Source organism: Carcharhinus amblyrhynchos, chromosome 1 (assembly GCF_965287045.1).
Source record: "Carcharhinus amblyrhynchos chromosome 1, sCarAmb.v2.hapA, whole genome shotgun sequence".
Lineage (NCBI taxonomy): Eukaryota > Metazoa > Chordata > Chondrichthyes > Carcharhiniformes > Carcharhinidae > Carcharhinus > Carcharhinus amblyrhynchos.
The window spans coordinates 56,670,615-56,693,039 of record NC_137324.1 but is presented as its reverse complement, the minus strand read 5'-3'; the positions used below and the strand labels follow the sequence as shown (position 1 = coordinate 56,693,039).

The window sequence follows — 22,425 nt, the reverse complement described above, 5'->3', positions numbered from 1 at the left end:
GCTTTTAAACTTATAAACTTCTGACAGTGCTGGACAGATTGGGTGCAGGGATGTTATTTCCTCTGGGTAGATCCAGAACAAGCGGTCACACTCTCAGGATATGGACTGAGAAGAGTACTTTCATTACTCAGAGAGTGATGAACCTGTGGAATCCTTACAACAGAAGGCTGTGAAGGCCAAGTCACTGAATATATTTAAGAAGAAAATAGGTAAGATTTCTAGACTCTGGATTTGTCAAGGATATGGGGAGAGTGTGGGAATATGCTGTTTCGATAGAGGATCAGCCATAATCATACTAATTAGCAGAGCAGGCTTGAAGGCAGCTATTTTCTAGATGGGATCTGAAGCCCACTCGCACCATCTGAGGGACTGCCAGTGAGGGCACAAGATCCAGCAAAACCCAGAATTGACAAATCCTACTGGCAAGATCATGATATCCAATTTTCAAATCTGATTCACACTCACAACTGGCACAAACCTGATTTTAACTCATTTAAGAAGAAAGGGCAAAGAAAATTACAGCATAGCGACAGGCACTTCGGCCTTCCAAGTCTGCACCGACCATGCTGCCTGACTTAAGTAAAACTGCCTATCTTTCCGGAGACCATATCCCTCTATTGCCATCTTATTCATGAATTTGTCAAAATGCCTCTTAGGAGTCGCTATCGTATCTGCTTCCACTACCTCCCCCGGCAGCAAGTTCCAGACACCCACCACCCTCTGTGTAAAAAACTTGCCTCGTACATCTCCTTTAAACCTTGCCTCTCGCACCTTAAACCCATGCCTCTTAGGAAAGACTCTTCTGCCCTGGGAAAAGCTTCTGACTATTCACTCTGTCCGTGCCCCTCACAATCTTGTGAACTTCTATCAGGTCGCCTCTCAACCTCCATCGTTCCAGTGAGAACAAATCAAGTTTCTCCAACCTCTTCTCATAGCTAATGCCTTCCGTACCAGACAACATCCTAGTAAATCTTTTCTGTACCCTCTCCAAAGCCTCCCTATCCTTCTGGTAGTGTGGCAACCAGAATTCCAAGTGCAGCCTAAGTAAGGTTCTAGAAAGCTGAAACATGACTTACCAATTTTTAAACTCAATGCCCTAGCCAATGAAGGCAAGCATGCCATATGCCTTCTTGACTATCTTCTCCATCTGTGTTGTTACTTTCAGAGGCCTGTGTACCTGTACACCCAGATCCTTCTGCCTATCAATATTCTGAAGAGTACTGCCATTTATTAGATATTTCCCATCTGTATTAGGCCTTCCAAAATACATTACCTCACATTTGGATTAAACTCCATTTGCCATCTTTCCGCCCAAGTTTCCAACTGATCTATATATATCCTGCTGTATCCTCTGATATCTGCAACTCTGCCAATCTCTGAGTCGTCCGCAAACTTACTAATCATACCAGGTATATTTTCCTCCAAATCATTTATATATTACAAACAGCAAAGGTCCCCACACTGATCACTGAGGAGCACTGCTAATCACAGCCCTCCATTCAGAAATGCACCCTTCCACTGTTACTCTCTGTCTTCTACGACTGAGCCAGTTCTGCATCTATCTTGCCAGCTCACCTCTGATCCTACACGACTTCACTTTTTTACTTTCATAGAATCATAGAATCCCTACAGTACAGAAAGAGGCCATTTAGTCCATCGAGTCTGCACCGACCACAATCCCAGCCAGGCCCAGGCCCAGGCCCAACACCCCACCCGCCCCCCCCCCCACCCCACATCTCTACATATTTATGCACTAATCCCTTTAACCTACGCATCTCAGGACACTAAGAGCAATTATTTTTAAGCATGGCCAATCAACATAACCTGCACATCTTTGGACTGTGGGAAGAAACTGGAGCACCCGGGGGAAACCCATGGAGACATGAGGAGAATGTGACCCATGCCGGGAATCGAACTCAGGTCCCTGGAGCTGTGAAACAGCACTGCTAACTACAGTGCTACCGAGCCACCCCAATCTGTGCCAATCTGCCATGAGGGACCTTGTCAAAGGCCCTACTGAAGTCCATGTAGACAACATCCACTGCCCTACCCTCATCAATCATCTTTGTCACTTCCTCAAAAAACTCAATCAAGTTAGTGAGACATGACATTCCCTTCACAAAACCATGTGAGGCATCTCATCATTGTACTCTCACTGGCTACAGGGGAGGTCCCAGAGGACTGGAGAATAGCCAATGTTGTTTCTTTGTTAAAGAAGGGTAGCAAGAATAATCCAAGTAATTTAGGCCAGTGAGCCTTACATCAGTGGTAAAGAAATCATTGGAGAGGATTCTTCGAGACAGGATTTACTCCCACTTGGAAACAAGTGGACGTATTAGAGTACAAAGATTTCTCTCAAGGTCCCAGCAATTTCCTCTCTTGGCTCTCTCAGTATTCTGGGGTCTATCCCATGAGGCTCTAGGGATTTAAATGCATCAACATATTATTAAAGACCCCCTCGCCATATGTTGGGCCTGAGGCGCATATTCAAACTTCGCTGGCATGATATCATGTTGTCATCTTGCATGGTTTATAACAGGTTCATCCAGATATGAATCCATCATGGTCATCCATGTGTGTGTGTGTGTGTGTGTGTGTGTGTGTGTGTGTGTGTGTGTGTGTGTCCACCAGGGGAGAGGGACCCTGGCACTGCCCCAGCACAGTTTGGTATTGTCAGTTTCGCACCATGCCACTCTGGAAGTGCTAACCTGTGCTGGGGACAGGAGACTCCAGTAGAAGCTCATGGATGGAGGGGTGCACCGACATTGACTGTTGGTGGGGGAGGGGGAGATTTCAGTTCAGATCATGGGAGAGGGGGATTGGTGAACATCAGTTCAGATTGAAGGAAGGGAAGAGAGGCAAGTGGAGGCTGAGACCTCTATGGTGGGGGGGTGGGTGTTACTGTTGGATCAGGGTACCCTCTAAACAAGGCAGCCGATCTCAGTGCAGCCTGGCTTTGCTGCCGTGTTTAGGCCTCACCCCTCTACAAGAAACACAACTGCTTGCTTTTTCTTGATGGAGTGTTGTAAGATCTGGAGAGAAAACTGGCCTGTTTCTAAACTGAAGGGAAACTGAGGTGTAATAATATCCATGCTCATAACTGTGAAGGAGAATATTAACCAATCCATATTAATAACTGTGGCCAATGAAAGGGTTAAAAACAAAGGGCCTGCACACAGTTATTACTGGAGAGATGCACACCAGAATAATAAGTTGCTGTCTTTTCAGACAAGAGGGGAAGATAAGGAGTCTTAGTCTGGAAAAAAAAATTAAAGGAAATGTTGAGATGATTTGTATTCTAACATTCAGACACAGTTGGGATGTGTCAAGGTTGTTGGAGCAATGCCCTATCAAAGCAATTCAAACCTTATGTTGGTCGGACATTATAATTAAGCAAGTGTAAGGTGATTGTAATTGATTTTAATACCGGTACTTTATGAGCAATGTAACTTAATCGATAATTGAGAGTGGATAGAGGTAGCTCCTGTACTTTGATTGGTATATGCTAATTACTTGTAATCAAAATTGAAACTATAATTGCTTGTATATTTCTGAATTCTGCACTCTGACTAGTTTTAAAGATAGGATCAGTATCCTGTAGCTGCAGTTATCAATAAATCATCTTATACCATTCCATGACTTTGTCTGGCAAGTTGAGGGAATGATAGTTTTAACTACAACAAGAAAAGCATTGTACGAGCCCTGCAACAGAAACAAGCTGTTTTTCTCAGTGGAACTGACACTTTGCCAAATTCTAATAAGATCACCGTCAAGTTGCACTGACAAGGCCAAGGATAGATGTGTGTACGGACTGAAATGACAAACCATTGGAAGCTTCGGGTCTTGCTTGAAAAATTACCTGAGGTGTTCTGCAAAGCAGTCACCTAATCTGTGTTTGGTCTTTCTATTTTAGACCAGATTGCAATTAATACCAATGCACTAAATTGATGGAAGTACAACAAAATCATTGCTTCACCTGGAAGGAATGCTTCGAGCCTTAGTTAGTGAGGAGAAAGGAGATACAAGACCAGGTGTTGCACATGCTTCTGATGTCATGTGTATGCACAAATCCTTCCTACCATTTTGGCACCTTACACATTTCCATTTCCATGATTACGTGGAAAAGTGCTGTGAGAAGGGAACAAGGTGTTGGGAGTGATTGAACTGCTCACCAGAGTGTTGTGGAAGGAATAGTCTCTTCAGAATATTAACAAGGGAGGAAAGGGAAAATGTTTGGATTGCATTATGCTGGAGGTGACAGAAATGGTGAAGGATGATCCTTTGAATGTAGAGACTGATGTGGTGGATAGTGAGGACAAGGAGAACCCTATCAAAGTTCTGGGGGGCAGAGGAAGAGGTGAGAGCAGAAGTGGTGGAAATGGGTGGACAGTTAGGGGCCTTGTAAATCCCACTGCAGGAGTGGGGGAGCCTCACTTGTGGGAAAAGGAAGACATGTTCTGAAGATGCTACCTTCTACAATAGTGACTCTGATATGAGACAAGGATTTTCTGTTGGGTAATTTAAGCTTTTTCTTGAGATCGTGCTCATGAATATGATTCTGAAAGAACCAATGTCTGCTCAAAGCCTTGAAAATATCTGGAAGGGGGGTGGGGGGGGGCAGAGGTGGGGGGGGGCAGGGGTGGCAATCGGTCTGGGTAGTAGGGGGATGGATAAAGGGGCCAGTGATGTGTGTAGGTAGTGGGAGAGGAGGATAAGGAAGACACACATACATCACTGCCCGCCCTTACCCTCCCCCCCACTACCCAGACTGATCACCACCCCTGCCCCCCTCCCCCCCACCGGTTGCCTGCAGAGTGGCAGCAGACCTCCTGTGTCCCCCACCAGAGATCCATCTGACCTGCCTCCCTCCTCCTCCTCCCACCAGAGATCCATCTGACCCGCTTCCGTCCTCTTCCCCCCACCAGAGATCCATCTGACCTCACGCCTCTCCTCCCCCCGCCAGACAGCGATCTGACCTCACTCCCCTTCTATTCCTACCAGACAGCGATCTGACCTCATTCCCCTCCTATTCCTACCAGAAAATGATCTGACCTCACTCCCCTCCTCCCCTCCAACCCCAGACAATGATCTGACCACCTCCACCCTCACCCCCACCACTGATCTGAGTCAGAAAGCCATCGGAAACAATGAAGGCCCTCTTCAGAGGCTGGAGCACCTGACTCAGACTTTCATTTAGCAGGTCCGTAACGGTGCGGTCCCGGATTGGCGAACACGGCGGTAAAGGGGGAAATGCTGATAGAGTTTGGCGGGAAGTTCATTAATTCAATTTAAATACATTTGAATGCATTTAAATCGTCGTTGCGCACGATTTGGGTGCAGAACAGATCCGTGCCATTCGCATGTCTCGGTAAAGTTGTGATCTGCTCAGACTCAGATGCAGATCGTGATAAAGGCCTCACACCCGATTTTACCATGATTTCGCGCCCGGAAACGGGCACAAATTGTTGGTAAAATCGGGCCCAATGTTTAGTCTGGAAATCTGCGTAGCATCTAATCGTAGTTCCTCCAATTTGTATTGGGCTTCACTGGAAAATTGCAACAGACCAAGGATGGACATGTGGATAGGAGAGAAAGACAGTGTGCAAAGATGGCAAGTCATACTTGTGGACAGACCAAAGATGTCCTGCAAAGCGGCCACCTAGTCTACATTTGGTCACTCAAGAATAGACTGCATTAGGAGCAGCTTTTTATGCTTAGCACTGTCTCCACGCTCCCGACCCCAGCAAAGTCATCTGTTACCTGTCTCAGCTTGTCCTTTAACACACTGCTAATCTTTGGTCTGCCATTTATACATTCTGATCTCTTAATGTGCCATTCTCTATCTAGCCCAAAAAGCTACCCCTGCCCTCTCCTCCTCACCACAACACTATAAATATCATCCTATTTTCTATTTGATAGTCATAGATTCTTCAGCTCTGACAAAGGGTCATTCAGAATTAAAACGTTAGCTCAGATCTGTCTCCACAGACGCTGTCAGATCTGCTGAGAATTTCCAGAATTTTCTGTTTCAGATTCCAGCATTCACAATAATTTGCTTACATACATATCGTATATGTATGTATTGTATATGTAGATACATATTTATCTTGAGGTTACCTTTTCCAAGGCAGGTTTGGAAAGAGTTTGTCAGAGTCAGAGTCATCAAGGGAACTTTGAAAAAACAATTCTAGGACTCATTTGCAGCAAAGAAGATAGGTAACTTAATTGAACGTGGAACAGGGAGGAGTTGGTGTGCCCCCATCCAGGCCTCTTCTCTTGACCTCCGCTTTCTACCCACGACCCAGTTATCAGAACCATGACCTCACTTACCCGAGAACCGCTTCTTGTGCGCAATGACTCAATTTTTTTTTCAGTCATCTTGGACTGTTACAATGAGGGCCCAATATCTTGTGAGCCTTGAGATGGTCTTTTTTGAATTTCTGGTCTTTAATTCTGAGCTCTCAGAGATACTTTTTGCACGATGCCAATTTATATGGCCAGCATCAATTGTTCTTTAAATGCAACTTTTAACCAAAGCAACATTTCCCAATTTAAATATCTGCAAATATATGAAAGGAAGGTGAGAAAAGACCTTTTCATCCACATATTCTCATCCAAGATTTCTGAAGTGCAAAGTGCTTCCCGATCTGCTGTAATGCTGGTTGGGTCAGCTATATTCCCAGCAAGAATAGAGATTTATTGGCAATAATTTATATGCAGCTATCTGTCTGCCACTAACTGCATTTTGTTGGAGAAATAGTCAATTTGTAATGTAATGCTACATGCTATACATCACATTTTACTGGGGAAATCATGTGCTTTTATTGGGCCAGGTTGCTGAGTTTTACTGCCACAAATCGCAAACAGACTGCAAATAAACTGTGTTTGCTTTGTTGTTAGCTGAGTAAATATGTTAACTCCTGCTGGAAGTGCTGCTCCGGACCTCCAACTTATCGGTTGACACTGTGAAGGCATTCGAACACAGAGCAATTTAAATAAAGAGAAAGAAATACATGAAAACCCCTCAGGGAAATTTTCGTTCGTCTTTCTGAAGATATTCAACCAAGTCCCTGAGATTTACTGTTGAAGGATTATAATGCACACTGATATTAGTCATAGGCTGAAATTCTCCAGCCATTTATGCCAGCAGTATTCTCTGGCCCTGACGGAGGCACAGCTTCTCCACAGGTTTCCTGGTGGCGTGGTGGGGGTCGGGTTGGGGCGGGGGGGAGGGGGGGTGCTTCAATGGGAATTCTGACCTCACTATCTGTTTTTACATCGTTTGTAATTTACTCTCTTAAAGTTGCATTATCTGGGCCATAAGACAAGAAAAGAGGTATTTTAAATTACAACAGCAGACGAACTCTAAAAGTTTCATCCAGAAAAGAAAATATCAGTATTTTGGCCATTTGATGAGAGCTAAAAAGTCCCAGAGATCTTTTCTAGATTGCAAAGTTGGAAAAGCAAAAAGAGGGCTCGACCTACATGTAGATGGATGTTGGGTGCCACAGAGAGGTTGCAGATGAGCTACAGTGAATGCGAGGATGGCACAAGACAGGTATATATGACATACCCGTAAGTCATATAATTTATTTCGTGATTTGTTCCACAATGTATTGTTCTAGGAAACTGACCAGAATATATTCTGTGAACTCCTCAAGGCTACCTTTGCCAGTTTGATTTGTCTAATCAGTAGCAGGATTTAAGTCACCCACAATTATTGCAGCATTTTTCTTACATTATTTCTTAATTTATGCTCTGTCCAACAGTCCAGCTGCTGTTCGGGAACTATAAACTACTCCCACCAATGACTTCTTCCCCTTGTTTTATTTTATATCCACCCAATCTATTCTAAATGTTGATCTTCCAAGTCAAGATCGTTTCTCATTGATCTCACTCTTTATTAACAGGCGATGCCACTACCTTTTCCTTACTTCCTAAACTTTCAAAGTATTAAAATATCCTTACATATTTGATTCTTTGCTGTGCTCATCTTTCAACCATATCTCTGCAAAACCAACACATCATACTCATTTATTTCTATTTGTGCTATCAAGTCATCAATCTTGTATCAAATACTGTATATATTCGGATAAAGAGAGTTTAATTCTGTATTTTTTATCATTTTTCCATATTCTGACCCTATTTGTTGGTGCAGTCTTATGTTTTTAAGCTCTGTCTTCTTGGCCATACCCTGGTTATCGTAACTCCTAATGCTTTATCTTTTCTCTCTAACTTTCTAAATTTCCCCTACCATGAACTCTTCTAACACCAAGCTATTTATTTTCACATTTCTAAATAATTACTAGTCGAATTCTGAAAGATCATTTAAACTCTCTTCTCTAACTTCAAGAGTTCAGAGATTGATTTCTTACTCTAGAGAATTAGTTGAAGAGAAGCACTGATGTGTTCTGACCCCGCTATGGATAAACTTTGGCTGGAATGTTACCACTCTTCAAGCTGGCGGGATTTTCCCATCCTGCTGCAGTGAATGGGGATTTGGCTAGCCGCCAAATTCTCCGACCTTGCTGCAGCAGAGCATGGCATGAATGGCTGGTAAGACTATACCCACAACGTTTAGTATTTCCTAATAAGAACATACAACTAGGAGCCGGTGTAGGCAATTCAGTCCCATGAGTCTACTCTACCATTCAATACGATCATGGCTGATCTTGTCTCAGCCTCAAATCCACTTTCCTGCCCCTTCAGCCCATTACGAATTAAAAATCTGTCTCTTTCCTTCTTAAATTTACTCAATGTCCTGGCATCCACCAAGCTCTTGGATAGTGAATCCCACAGATTCAGTATCCTTTGAGAGAAGTAGTTTCTCCTCATCTCGGTTTTAAATCTGCTACCCCTAATCCGAAAACAATGACCTCTTCTTCTCCCCACAAAAGGAAACATCCCCTCCACATGTACTTATTGTACAAATGAGAGCAAGTTAAGCTGTTCAAGTTGGCAACCTTCCCAAACATTGAGTTGGAGGGAATACTATAAGCATTATAAATGCCGCCAACATACAAGGGTTATGGACCAAGTGGTGAAAAACGGAATTAGGATAGATAAATGTATGATGGCTGACACAGACATGATGGGTTGAAGGGTCTCCTTCTGAGCTGTAAAACTCTATGGCCTCCACTCAGTGATGTGCTCAGTGGTAAGCAGCATGTCATTTGCTGGTGGCGGGATCCTCCCAATACTTAGAAATATCATGAGAAAGCCAAAGTCGCATTTCCAGTCAATGTAAAAGCAGCGAGTATTGTCTCCCCTCCACCATCAGTGGCAAGCAGCATTACCAGCCTGCCGTTAAACCTCGAGAATCCCATTGTAATACACTTACACATGATTATTGGGTTCATATTTCGGAATTATACACCAACATCAAAAAAAGTGTCAACAGCAACGTGATGTCAGAACATGCAATACACAACTGATCTCATAAGGCATGCACCTAGCAACCGTTACTCCAAGGGGATCTTGCAGGTGATCGCAGTACTGAGGGGGATGCCTTACTGTGCCCCTGGCCTGAAGGTTGTTTCCTGCTTAACTGGCCTTGCACTATGGCAGTCTTTAAAAAAATGGCATTCTGATAATTGAAACACTGAGTTGATAGTGGGGTGGATGGATCAGAGACCACCTGCCAACAATACATCCTGGAACCCTTGCCTGCCTACTTTTTCTTTTTCTTTTAAATAATGCAGTGTAAAATGCCATCATTGCTATCAGCGGCCTCAACACCACGTTTCCCACCAACATCAGAGTTGGCCGATATTGGAGAAACTCTCACCCTAAAAGCATCCATTTTACATAAAAGGAAGAGAGTAGCTAAAGGATAGGACTGCGGGATTAATAATGGGAAACAAGGAAATGGTAGAGACTTTGAACAAGTTTTTCTCTCTGTCTTCACAGTAGATACCAACAACATTCCAAGAATCAAGGCAAAAGGAAAGAAGGAACTTAAAACAATCACTATCACTCGAAAAAAAGTACTTGGAAAACTAATGGGGATAAAGCTGTGGTGGGTAACCTGCAGCCAGGGACCACATCCGACCCATCTGGGTTCTGAATGCGGCCCATGAGATATTTTGTTGACTGCTATCCACACGGAGGGCTACATATTCTGCTGATTTCCATCTGTGCAGTTTTTTTCCTACTGATATGACTGAAATGATACACACAAATCAGGGGCAAGTGAAGTGAGGTGCACGCCAATTGCACAAAATAATGACTGTGACAGTTATGGATGTCCTCTGTGTCCAAAGTGTAAATACTTCTTTTGTTTTTACCATTTGAGTTCATGATAGTTCTCTTCACATATAAATGATGAAGCAATTTTTAATAATTCAGTATGAAATATTCTACATGTACTAAATTTATTTAATCTTATTTTTGGAGTCACGGTTAGTGAATAAGTCCAACTTCAATTTTGCGGCCCACTGAGATGAAGGAGGGCCACTCAAGCTGCCAAATCACTAGTCTGGGTTGCCCATCACTGGACTAAAGGCTGGCTAGTACCCTGGACCTGATGGTCTACATCCTAAGGTCTTAAAAGTGGCTGCAAAGAGAGTAGATGCATCGATTGTAGTCTTCCAACATTCTCTAGGTTCTGAAGGGTCTCATTGGATTGCAAAAGCACAGATGTAAATCTCTTACTCAAGAAAAGAATAGAAAGCAGGAAAGAATGTTAGCCGAATACCTGTCATTTGGAAAATGTTAGAATCTACTAGTAAGAAAATATTTGCAGCATATTTATAAGAATATAAGAAGGAGGAACAAGATAGCTTTTATTTCTTATGAAACATGAGAATGAAGTGTCCAAAACGAAAAGTAGAGAGTTTAAAGTACAGCGTTTCCCAGAAGCAGTGCATGGTTGCTCACGTACAGCTTATGGGGACATTGAAATGGTACTGAACTAGCTCTTCAACCTAATTTATTTCAGAGTAAGTACGTATCTTCTCTTCACCAATGCTGCATCTGTACTGTACCTGGTTCCAATTGCTCTATCTTTACCATTCGCAAGGTATTAAATGCACAAGAACCACCTAATTTAAAAGTGAATATTTTGTCCCATTCCAGTCTTTCCATTAAAAAGATACAATTGGAATAGCAACATAAAAATATATCAAATTTCACCAACCTCATATACAAGTCTGACAACTCATATCACCCTATCGCGTAATCAGCAATGCAGATTTTGTCAGGGGCTATGCTTAAGCGAAATTTATAGATTCTTTACTTTAAGGATGCATACTGTTCGTAAATAATTGAATTTAAATCTCAATTTCCCAAGTGAAGTAGTCAGAAAGATAAATATAATGCCTACTCTTCCCATTGTTTCTTTCACATTCAATCCCAAGTGAAAATGGGGCATTTTGTCCTTGCAACATTTTTGATCCACCAGCTCTTTACATGTTTTTTTTGGGCATTCAAAATAGGATTCCTTAGAGAACTAACCTAGTCATCTTTCATTAGTCAGTCCTACAGGCAAACCAATTGGGATGTTACTAGCTAGACTTTATAAGAACATAAGAACTAGGAGCAGGAGTAAGCCATCTGGCCCCACGACCCTGCTCCACCATTCAATAAGATCATGGCTGATCTTTTCGTGGACTCAGCTCCACTTGCCCGCCCGCTCACCTTAATCCTTAATTCCTTTACTGTTCAAAACTTTATCCATCCTTGCCTTAAAAACATTCAAATGAGTTGGCCTCAACTGCTTCACTGGGCAAGGAATTCCACAGATTCACAACCCTTTGTGTGAAGAAGTTCCTCCTCAACTCAGTCCTAAATCTGCTTCCCCTTATTTTGAGGCTATGCCCCCTAGTTTGAGTTTCACCCGCTAGTGGAAACAACTTCCCTACTTCAATCTTATCTATTCCCTTCATAATCTTGTATGTTTCTATAAGATCTCCCCTCATTCTTCTGAATTCCAATGAGTATAGCCCCAGGCTACTCAGTCTCTCCTCATTAGTCAACCCTTTCAGCTCCAGAATCAAACTAGTGAATCTTCTCTGCAGCCCCTCTAGTGCCGCTATATCCTTTTTCAAGTAAGGAGACCAAAACTCTACACAGTACTTCTGGTGTGGCCTCACTAGCACCTTATACAGCTGCAACATGATCTCACTGTTTTTAAACTCCATGCCTCTAACAATGAAGGACAAAATTCCATTTGCCTTCTTAATTACCTGCTGCACCTGCAAAGCAACTCCTTGAGATTTCTGCACAAGGACACCCAGGTCCCTCTGCACAGCAGCATGCTGCAATTTTTTACCATTTAAACAATAGTTCATTTTACTGTTATTCCTACCAAAATGGATGACCTCACATTCATCAAATTGTACTCCATCTGCCAGACCCACGCCTACTCACTTAGATTATCAATATCCCTTTGTAGACTTTCAGCGCCCTCTGCACACTTTGCTCTTCCACCCATCTTAGTGTCATCTGCAAATTCTGACACACTACACTTGGTCCCCAACTCCAAATCATCTATGTAAATCGTAAACAACTGCGGCCCCAACACTGATCCCTGAGGCACACCACTAGTCACTGATCGCCAACCAGAAAAACACCAATTTACCCCCAATCTTTGCTTTCTGTTCGTTAATCAATCTTCTATCCATGCTAATACATTACCCATAACATTTATGTAGCAGTCTTTGGTGCGACACCTTGTCCAATGTCTTCTGGAAATCCAGATACACCACATCCACAGGTTCCCCACTGTCCACTGCACATGTAATGTTCTCAAAGAATTCCACCAAATTAGACAAACATGTCCTGCCCTTCATGAACCCATGCTGCGTCTTACCAATGGGCCAATTTATATCCAGATGTCTCACTATTTCTTCCTTCATGAGAGATTCAAACATTTTCCCCACCACAGACGTTAAGCTAACCGGCCTATTCATACCTGCCTTTTGACTACCTCCTTTTTTAAACAGTGGCGTCACATTTGCTGTTTTCCAATCTGCAGGGACCACCCCAGAGTCCAGCGGATTTTGGTAAATTACCACTAGTGCATTTGCTATTTCTCCCACCATCTCTTTTAGTACGCTGGGATGCATTCCATCAGGGCTAGGAAACGTGCCCAACTCTACCTCTTTCGTGATAATGATAGTTTCTAGGTTCTCACCTGCTAGAGCCTTTTTGGCATGTTGTGTCTTCCACTGTGAATACCAACACAAAATACCTGTTCAATGCCTCAGTCATTTTCTCATTTCCAGTTATTACATTTCCCTTCTCGCTCTCTAAAGGACCAATGCATTTGTAGAAACTTTTGTTATCTGCTTTGTTGTCTGTTTTTATGTTCTGAGCTAGTTTATTTTCATAATCCATCTTACCCTTCTTTATAATGTTATTCATGGTTTTCTGCTGACCTTTAAAGATTTCCCAATCCTCTAGGTTCCCACTAATCTTTGCCACTTTGTATGCATTTTCTTTCAATTTGATACCCTCCTTTATTTCCTTCGATATCCATGGCGGATTATCTCTTTTTCTACAGTCCTTCCTTATCACTGGTATATACTTTTGCTGAGCACTGTGAAAGATTGCTTTGAAGGTCCTCCACTGTTCCTCAATTGTCCCACCATAAAGTTTTTGCTCCCAGTCTATCTTAGCCAACTCCTCCCTCATCCCTTTATAGTCTCCTTTGTTTATGTTTGATTAACTGAAAACAATTTTTGTTGAAATCTCCAAAATATAGTTTGTGATAGGTACTGACTTGGATTTTCAATGCACCGGTGTGTTTGGTGGTATGATCAGAAAATCTCATGAGTAGACCCTTACATGTTTCCTAGCGGCGTATATCCAGAATTAGAGTGTGGAGAGGGCAAGGTAGTGTCAAGTGGTGCCTTGGAGGGTAAAGGCCCAAGTGCTTAGACTCTAGCTTCAAAAGCAATTCTAAAACCCGTTCAGCAACACAAATTCCTGATAATGCCACTGACTGTTCCTCACTGGACCAGGGTATATAGAAGGCCCAACCTGAAGATAAGCAAGAAGCAGTGTCACCAAAGACTGTGATCATCAAGGGAACTGGTTATTCACATATGAAACACTCTGCAGGATGTGGTCCTTGGACACTTGGAGAGCATCTGTTGCCAGTGGCACTGAAAGTGGCCACTGCGCTCAATTTTTACAGCAGTGAGTTCCAGGGCTCCACTGGTGACATGTGCGAGATCTCTCAAGCCTGCACCCACCAATGTTTCCAGGAGATCACAGTTGCCATCTTCACCAAGGCACACAACTTTGTCAATTTCGACAGAGATCAGGTGAGCCAGAAAGGAAGACCGTGGCAATTGCTGACATTTGTGGTTTTCCACTGGTGTAGGGTGTCATTGATTGTATTCACCAATCTCTAAGATCTCCATAGCAACACACAGTTCAATATGTGAACCGAAAGAATTTCCACTCTCTCAATGATCAGCTGGTGTGCAACCATAACAAATGGATCACGCAGACCTGTGCACAATACCCACCTTCCAGCTCCACGGAGGAGCTGCATAGCTGGCTCTTTGGGAACAAGGGCTACCCACAGAGGACATGCCTGATGGCCCCCATGGTGTGGCCTGAGAATCCAGCTGAGAGAAAGTGCAACAAGACTTATGCCGCAACATGGATTTTGGTAGAGTGCATGATTAGAATCCTGAAAATGAAGTTCATGGCAAACTTTAAGTTCATGTGAAAGGAACTAACAGACATTCAGGATGGAATTATACTTCTACTTTCCCATTGAAATGTTTTGCAAGTATGGCTAGCAAAAAATGGGGTAGGTTTCAACATTATAAAGCTCAAGTGGGCTTTAGGAAGGCAATGGGCAAAATGAATGCAAAATGCAGTCAGAAGGGCTTGGAGTGTAAACTGGGTGATGATTGATCAAATTGGTTCAGGTGAAAGGACGTTGCATGGTGAAAGCCCATGGACAAGGAGTTGAATCATGTAGGGCAGGATTTTCTGGATCTTTTCACCAGCAGAATTTTTCAGTCCCACTGAGGCAGATTCCTGCCACCCTGGAAGATCATGTAGTTGACCAGCTGCCTCAGCTGTGGGAATTCTAGCTATAGAATGGGTTTTTGGAGAATCTTATGGGAGGAGTGGAGAGTCAGAAATTTAACTGCAGAGCCCAAAAAGCAGTTCTGCTGTTCCTGGTCTCACAAAGGTAAGTTTACACTCACTTTGAAGAGTCTATGCCAGTGCAGAATCGCTGCAGTCCTGCATTAGTCTCGTGGAAAACCAGAGGTTTCCCCGCTGAAGCCTCAGTTAAAATGTCATCAGCATCCATCTGACATAATAGGACACCAAAGTGCATCGTTCACAAGATCCCTTCCTGCTTTTGGGAGATATTACTGCTGACTGCAAAACTCTGATACTTGAAATGTGAAATGGTGGAAAAATAGCCTGCTCAATTTTAACAACACACCAACTTGGCGTCTGCCATTCCACGCATTATTCAGCTGCCTGAATCTTTAGCACATCAAAAGTAACAGGTAAGAGCTACACCTTTTGATTGTGTCTCTTGTGCAACATATATCTAGCCCATTGCAAAGCCACATTTCAAAAGTGCTCAGTTGATCCATTGCACTTTTTGAATTTATTTTCCAATTGCATGATTTGTTTAATATCTCAAGTTAGAAGACTGTAGCTCCTACAAAACTTCAGGAATAATAGTGTCCATTTGACAATAAAATTAAAGTTAGGGCAACTACAATTCATGTTTTACATTTGCTCAGAATACAAAAAGAAACAATAATTAATAGTAAAAATAACAACAATTATTCATTAAACTCAGTATGTAACAAAATTGACTTTTACAGCACCTTCAATGTAATAAACAACCCCAAAGTCTTGCTGCAACTGTACAATGTACTGGTGAGACCACATCTGGAGTACTGTGAGCAGTTTCAGTCCCTTTATTTAAGGAAAGATATTGGCTGGAATTCTCTGGCAGTGCATTCCTGCTCACGAGTTTCCAAGCAACATGGGATGACTTCATGGGAAATCCCACTGACAGCAGCGGGACGAGAGAGTCCTGCAGTCACTGAATGGCATGGTGCCTCTTGCCACCGAGAAGCACCCAGCTCGGAGGCCACACAATCCCACCCATTATTTCAGTGGAGGCAGTTCAGAGAAGGTTCACTAGGATGATCCCCAGTATGGAGGAAATGTCTAATGAGGAAAGATTGAGCAGGTTGGGACTCTACTCATTGGAATTTAGAAGAATGAGACGTAATTTCATTGAAACAATTAATTCTTAAGGGGCTTGACAGGATTAATGTTGAGAGGATATTTCCTCATGGGACAATCTAGCACCAGAGGGCAAAGGCTCAGAATAAAGGGGTGCCAATTTAAGACTGTGATTTCTTCTTTCAGAGGGCTGAGCGTCTTTGGAACCCCTTGCTACAGAAGGCCTTGGGGCAGAGTCCTTGGGTATATTTAAGGCTGCGATAGGTAGATTTTTTGATCAATAAGGGAATCAAGGTTTACAGGAAAGGGCAGGATCAGTCATGATCTGATTAGTGGTGGGTGGAGCAGGCTCAAGGGGCAGAACAGTCTATTCCTGTTTCTATTCCTAATGGTCTTATGGTCTTAATAGTCAAACTTACAAAATCTAAGAATTAGGAATAGGAGTAAGCCATTCAGCCCTTTGAGCTTATGCCCCTATTCAGTATGAATCGAGCTGATGAACTAATTCAACTCTATCTTCCTTAATTCCCTTTGTGCCCAAAAACTATCAATCTCTGTCTTGAATATATTCAATGACTGAGCATAAAGATTCTAAAGATTCACAAGCTTTGAGAAGCTAATTTCTCCTCATTTCAATTCTAAATTGCTGAACCCTTAATTTGAGACTGTGACTTCTTGTTCCAGATTTGCCAATGAAGGCAAGCATCTTCCCCGGTAATTTGAAGTTTCAATTATATCGCTCCTTGATAGCAGTCCTATCTTTCATTGTTAAAGGAGCTGCATAAATGCTGGTAATTGTTGTTTTAGTGGTGTTTTAGGGGAATTAATTGTAATAAATTCTATTTCTACAGACAAATGCTTCATATGACGCTTTCATTATTTGGCATTTTACCTGTATGGTATTAATTTTCTAAAAAAACTGAAGTAAACTGCCTTTCTAAAATTGAATTAAAAGTAAAGTACATATTTGCCGGCATTGAGAATTATCCACATTTTGCGAGTGCGCATGCTTAAATGACATAAACGGTACTGTGCATATGTCCCCTCTTTCAACCTGCAAAGGAAACATTTTTGAGCAGAGATCTCTCTAGTGGAATGCTAGGTTTATTTTAAATAGTAAATATCTCAAAGGTGCATTCTGTACAATTATTTAACTATCTTCTGTTGTGGGGGAATTATCCAACTATGATTCTCAAATAAAAGGCTGCAGGGTGAATATTAGAAATAAACAAAAGTATGCATTTTAGATATGAGAAAGAAAAATACAACGAACAAACCTTCCTAAGCAAAGCACTGAACAGTGATTAAAGCTGCAGTAAACTTGATGATAATCATTTAAAAAAAAACTTACAACACTGTGAGGGTGCAATGGGCATTGGCTTCTTCTGAACTTCTTCACTGATTGAGTACTGGATAAGATACAGGGAAGTAAAGAGTTAATCAGACACAATCAAATATTACATTTCAAAAAAAGTACCACTGCAGTAACAGTGGCAATACTGATATTAGTTATACCAGCATTATTTTTAAAAGTCTCGATATATTTACAGTGTATGGGGCAAAACTTAATTACATAAAAGAATCAAAAGATTCATATGGAGCTACTCAACTTGAGGAAAACATGCTACGAGTAAATCCTGGTCATACAGGTATGAAGTTAAGCAGGTAGATTTTGGCTTTGAGGAACGTAATGCAGCTGAATTTAGAGTTGGCAGTTTTACATCTCTCCTGATTTTAATGTCCACTGATTTGAAGTTTTAATCTGTCCTAAGGTGTTCATTAAAACAAATAAAGCTGCTCTACTGTATTGGCAGCATCAAGGGGAGAGGGGGCATAGTGGTATTGTCACTGGACTAATAATTCAGAGATTCTGGATAACGTTCTGGGGAAATTTCTGTTTTTAACAATTTACGACCTGTAGTAATGCAGTTCCACAGTTTTAGCTGAGTCCTTTGACCAGAGATGCTGAGCAGCGTTGCAGGAAACCCAATCTCTACATTTAAAAGATACTAATGCTCTTAAGTACCAGCCTAACTTTCTGTGCCAAGTTTAATTTGTGGTTGTGTTCAAATGCAGTAATTTCTTCAAAACTTACTGGTAGGATGCCATTCTAATGAGGCCAATGTTGTACCCACAGAAGTAGTCAAGCAACTTATAGCAATTTGTAATTCAGGGGACACACTTTTCTCACCACAACATGTTGGACAATTTGCACATTAGGAACAGTGTGTATATTTAAAACAACTGTCAATTTGGCTGCAAATTCTACAGCCAAATTTAAATATTCAAATAATATTTAAAACATTCTATGCCTTTTAGCTTTGACAAAGGGTCATCTGGACTCAAAACATCAGCTCTTTTCTCTCCTTACAGATGTTGGCAGACCTGCTGAGATTTTTTCTTTTGGTTTTAAATATTCAAATGGCTGCCTGTTTGAACCAGTGACGTTTGCTGCCAATACTGGGCATGTGCAGGCAATTCTGTTACTTTCTTAGGTCACAGTAAGCAACGGTCGGCAGTGGCCAAGGCCAAAAATGGCACAGCTCAAATAATCATCGCTACATTTGCTCCCTTTGAGCCCCCTATAATAACAAAAATAATTTGCGTCCACCTGACACTGTAAATTAACCGGGCTTTACTTAAGTTTGCCTATGTTAAACTTAACCACTTTTACTCAACAAAGGTCAAATAAACTGAGGGAAACATTTAGTTGTACATACTACTTCTATTTAAACCTAAGCACATTTCAGCAATTTAAATTGGACAATACTTGCTACTACCCTTTCTTTTCTGCACACAAACTTTTAAATACCACATGTCCCTGAAGGCACTGATACTAAAGTTTAAAGTTAAAGTTTATTTATTAGTGTCGCAAGTAAATTTATATTAACGCTGTAATGAAGTAACTCTGAAAAATCCCCTAGTCACCACACTCCGGCGCCTGTTCGGGTACAGTGAGGGAGAATTTAGCAGAGCCGATGTACCTAACCTGCACATCTTTCCGACTGTGGGAGGAAACTGGAGCACCAAGAGAAAACCCATGCAGGTATGGGAAGAACATGCAGACTGCATACAGATGGTGATCCAAGACGGGAATCAAACCTGGGTCTCTGGCACTGTGATGCAGCAGTGCTAACCACTGTACCACTGTGCTGCCCATGATATATCATAAATTCAATACTCTCAGTAAACATTTCACCTGATGAATTTATGAGTGTAAAATTTTAAGTAGTTCCAAATTTGACAAGGGTCAGATTGCATGAATTGTCAATGTGCTGTAACAGCAGCTCAAGTTTCTCAAATTGATATATTGTAAATTGTATCTGTAGGAGTAAATATAAAGAATTGTTTGAATTCTTCAGTAGAAGAGGCAACACTTTCGCTGATTGCAAACTTATGTACATAGGCAGCTTGTGATCTGTAACAGTGCTGCCTCAGTTTAATAACTCAGATTGTCTTTTATATTTAGTTCAGCAACTCACACAAACTGTTGCGAATTACATAGTGTAAGACTTGAGAATAATTCATTCAGGTCATTTGCGATGCGTAAAGACAATAGCCTGTAATGTCCTGGCTCCCCAGCATCCGATTTGTGGGGAACCCTGAAGATACGCTGGGGGATTCCTCTGAAAAGTTTCCAGGTAAGGGTTTTTGCGGCAATTGTCCAGAAGGGCTAACATCCCTGGACATTTGCCCTGAGCTGGGAACAATCCAACAAAGCAATTTAAACTGTGAACCAGATGGTTATGCCAGTATTGCTCTGAAATAGTTATTCTAACAGAATTAGAAGAAATAAAAGCACTCTTAACTTTAGCGCAACTGTCTTAAATACCCAAACCAAGTACCACATGGGACACACCCCACACTCCCAAACCCTTGTGGACTCTCCCACACACTGCTGACTAAACACCTCAACCACCACCCCTCCCCAAGCTATTCCCTACCTCCCTCAACTTGACTCCTCCAACCCAAACTCCAGCCCTAAACATGACAACCCCCATGCCTCCCTATCCTGACCTGACTCCACATTCACTAACTCAAACTGACCTCCCTATTCACAAAGTTCCCTGACCTGACCCCACCTCATTGGCACAACATCCCACCCCCGATGTGCAACCCCCAGATACCTGACCTCCTACCCCGCCTGAATTTTTGAATCCCACCCTCCAAAAGTCCAACCCCATCCCGAACACTCCCTGAAGCCCAAACACCTCTTCAGTGTTTAACCTCAGCTGAAGTCCAACGCCCCACCTCAAGTCCAACACAACCTCCAATGTCCGAAACTCCACCCCATTATCCAAAACTCCACCTCGATGTCCAACATTCAGCCCTCACACCCCCCAACATGTTCGAATCATGTTTAAACCCTCACCCCCTACATCCCATCCACTTACCTTAGACCTTACCTTCTTCCTGGCCTGTTATTTTTATTGGGACCAATAAACTCATCTATTTTATCGCTGCCAACACTGTAAAACAAGGAATGGGCCCCCTTCGCTCCAGCCTGAGTCAGGAAGGTCAGGCGAAACGGACACTTAAGAATTTTATCACACATAAGTCTGTATGGAATGGCAGTATAATGCTCATTGGGCCATTACTTCTTCAGAATGGCAATGAGTAACTTCAGTTTGAGATTTAGTTGTTCAATTTAGTATTTAATAAGAATAAAGCAGAAAGCTCAATAGAATTATCAGTGAAATAGCGTATAGCACAGTTATGGGAGACAGGATATTGACATAAATTCAAAGCTAATATCAATCTTTTGTAATTATATTAATCGGTTTGAGTTTCAAGTTTTCACTTGTCAATTGCTGGTCATATGCAGTTTGCAACTTCCTACACTTTGAATAAAATCAGATGAACAATTTCTCGAATGCCAATTTTCTGGGAAAACTGTTTAATATTAAATTAGTGACAACTATCTTGCTATCCAATGAAAAACGACATTGAAGCAACAACATGATTATGGCTGCACACAAAAGATATAATAACCGGATACATATATTGCCGAGTTGCAACATTAAATTACTTTGTTTTCCATGTGATTCACACATGCGCAGAGGTGTCTCACTCACTGTCTGTGCATTCACAGGGCAATGCACATTTTAAAGCCAGATTCAGCAACCAATTTGCATTGGCTGGAGCTGCAGTAGTTTGAATCAGAAAATGAGTCTTATGTTTGGTCACAAGTTTGAAAAGTCCAAATTGTGAATGAGAAAGATTTTTCAGTTTCTCCATTATCTTCCCACCCCATGAATGTTGGTTGGAAATACATTTCTCTTTTTAAAAGATAGAAAATCAGGACAATAGTTGAAAATTAATCTTTCTCCACACCAGTTATCCTATTTCATACATTTGAAGGTGAATTTATTTTTCACTAACATTTATTGTAGCCTGTCCCTGCTGTTGAGAAGGTGGTAGGGAGCTGCCTTTTTGAAACACTGCAGACCATGTGGTGTTGGCATACCCACAGCATTATTGGAAAGCAAGTTCCAGGATTTTGAACCAATGATAGCAAAGGAACAGCGACCTATTTGCAAGTCAGGATGGTGTGCAGCTTGGAGGGGAACTTGCAGGTGTTGTTATTCCCAAGCATCAGTTGCACTTGTTCTTCTCATACAGGTTGCAGGTTTGGAAGTTTGGGGCGGCACGGTAGCGCAGTGGTTAGCGCTGCTGCTTCACAGCGCCAGGGACCTGGGTTCGATTCCCGGCTTGCGTCATTGTCTGTGTGGAGTTTGCACATTCTCCTCATGCCTACATGGGTTTCCTCTGGGTACTCCGGTTTCCTCCCACAGTCCAAAGATGTGCAGGTTAGGTTGATTGGCCATGCTAAAAAATTGCCCCTTAGTGTCCTGAGATGCATAGGTTAGAGGGATTAGTGGGTAAAACATGTAGTGAAATGGGGGTAGGGTCTGGATGGGATTGTGTTCGGTGCAGACTCAGTGGGCTGAAGGGCTTCTTTCTGCACTGTAGGGTTCTATGATTCTATGCTCTCAAAGAAGCACTGCCAAGTTGCTGCACTGCATCTTGTAGATGATACACATTTAGAAAAAAATCCCTACAGTGCAGAAAGAGGCCACTCGACCCTTCAAGCCTACACCAATAACAATCCCACCCAGGCCCTATCCCTGTAACCCCCACATATTTACCCTGCTAATCCCACTGACACTCAGGTAAGTTGGCAGGGTCAATCAACTTAACCCGCACATCTTTGGACTGTGGGAGGAAACCGGAGCACCTGGA

General features: G+C 42.2%; 1 protein-coding gene across 9 annotated transcripts in view; it reads right to left on the bottom strand.

Annotated features, from left to right (window-relative positions):
• Window positions 1-22,425, bottom strand: part of LOC145340852 (protein unc-13 homolog B-like) — a 580,250-nt gene that overhangs the window by 205,572 nt on the left and 352,253 nt on the right. For all 9 annotated transcript variants that reach the window (XM_080185311.1, XM_080185327.1, XM_080185336.1 and 6 more), the window contains one exon: window positions 17,534-17,591. In XM_080185311.1, the coding sequence (XP_080041437.1) occupies window positions 17,534-17,591 (58 nt within the window). The remainder of the gene's footprint in view (window positions 1-17,533; window positions 17,592-22,425) is intronic.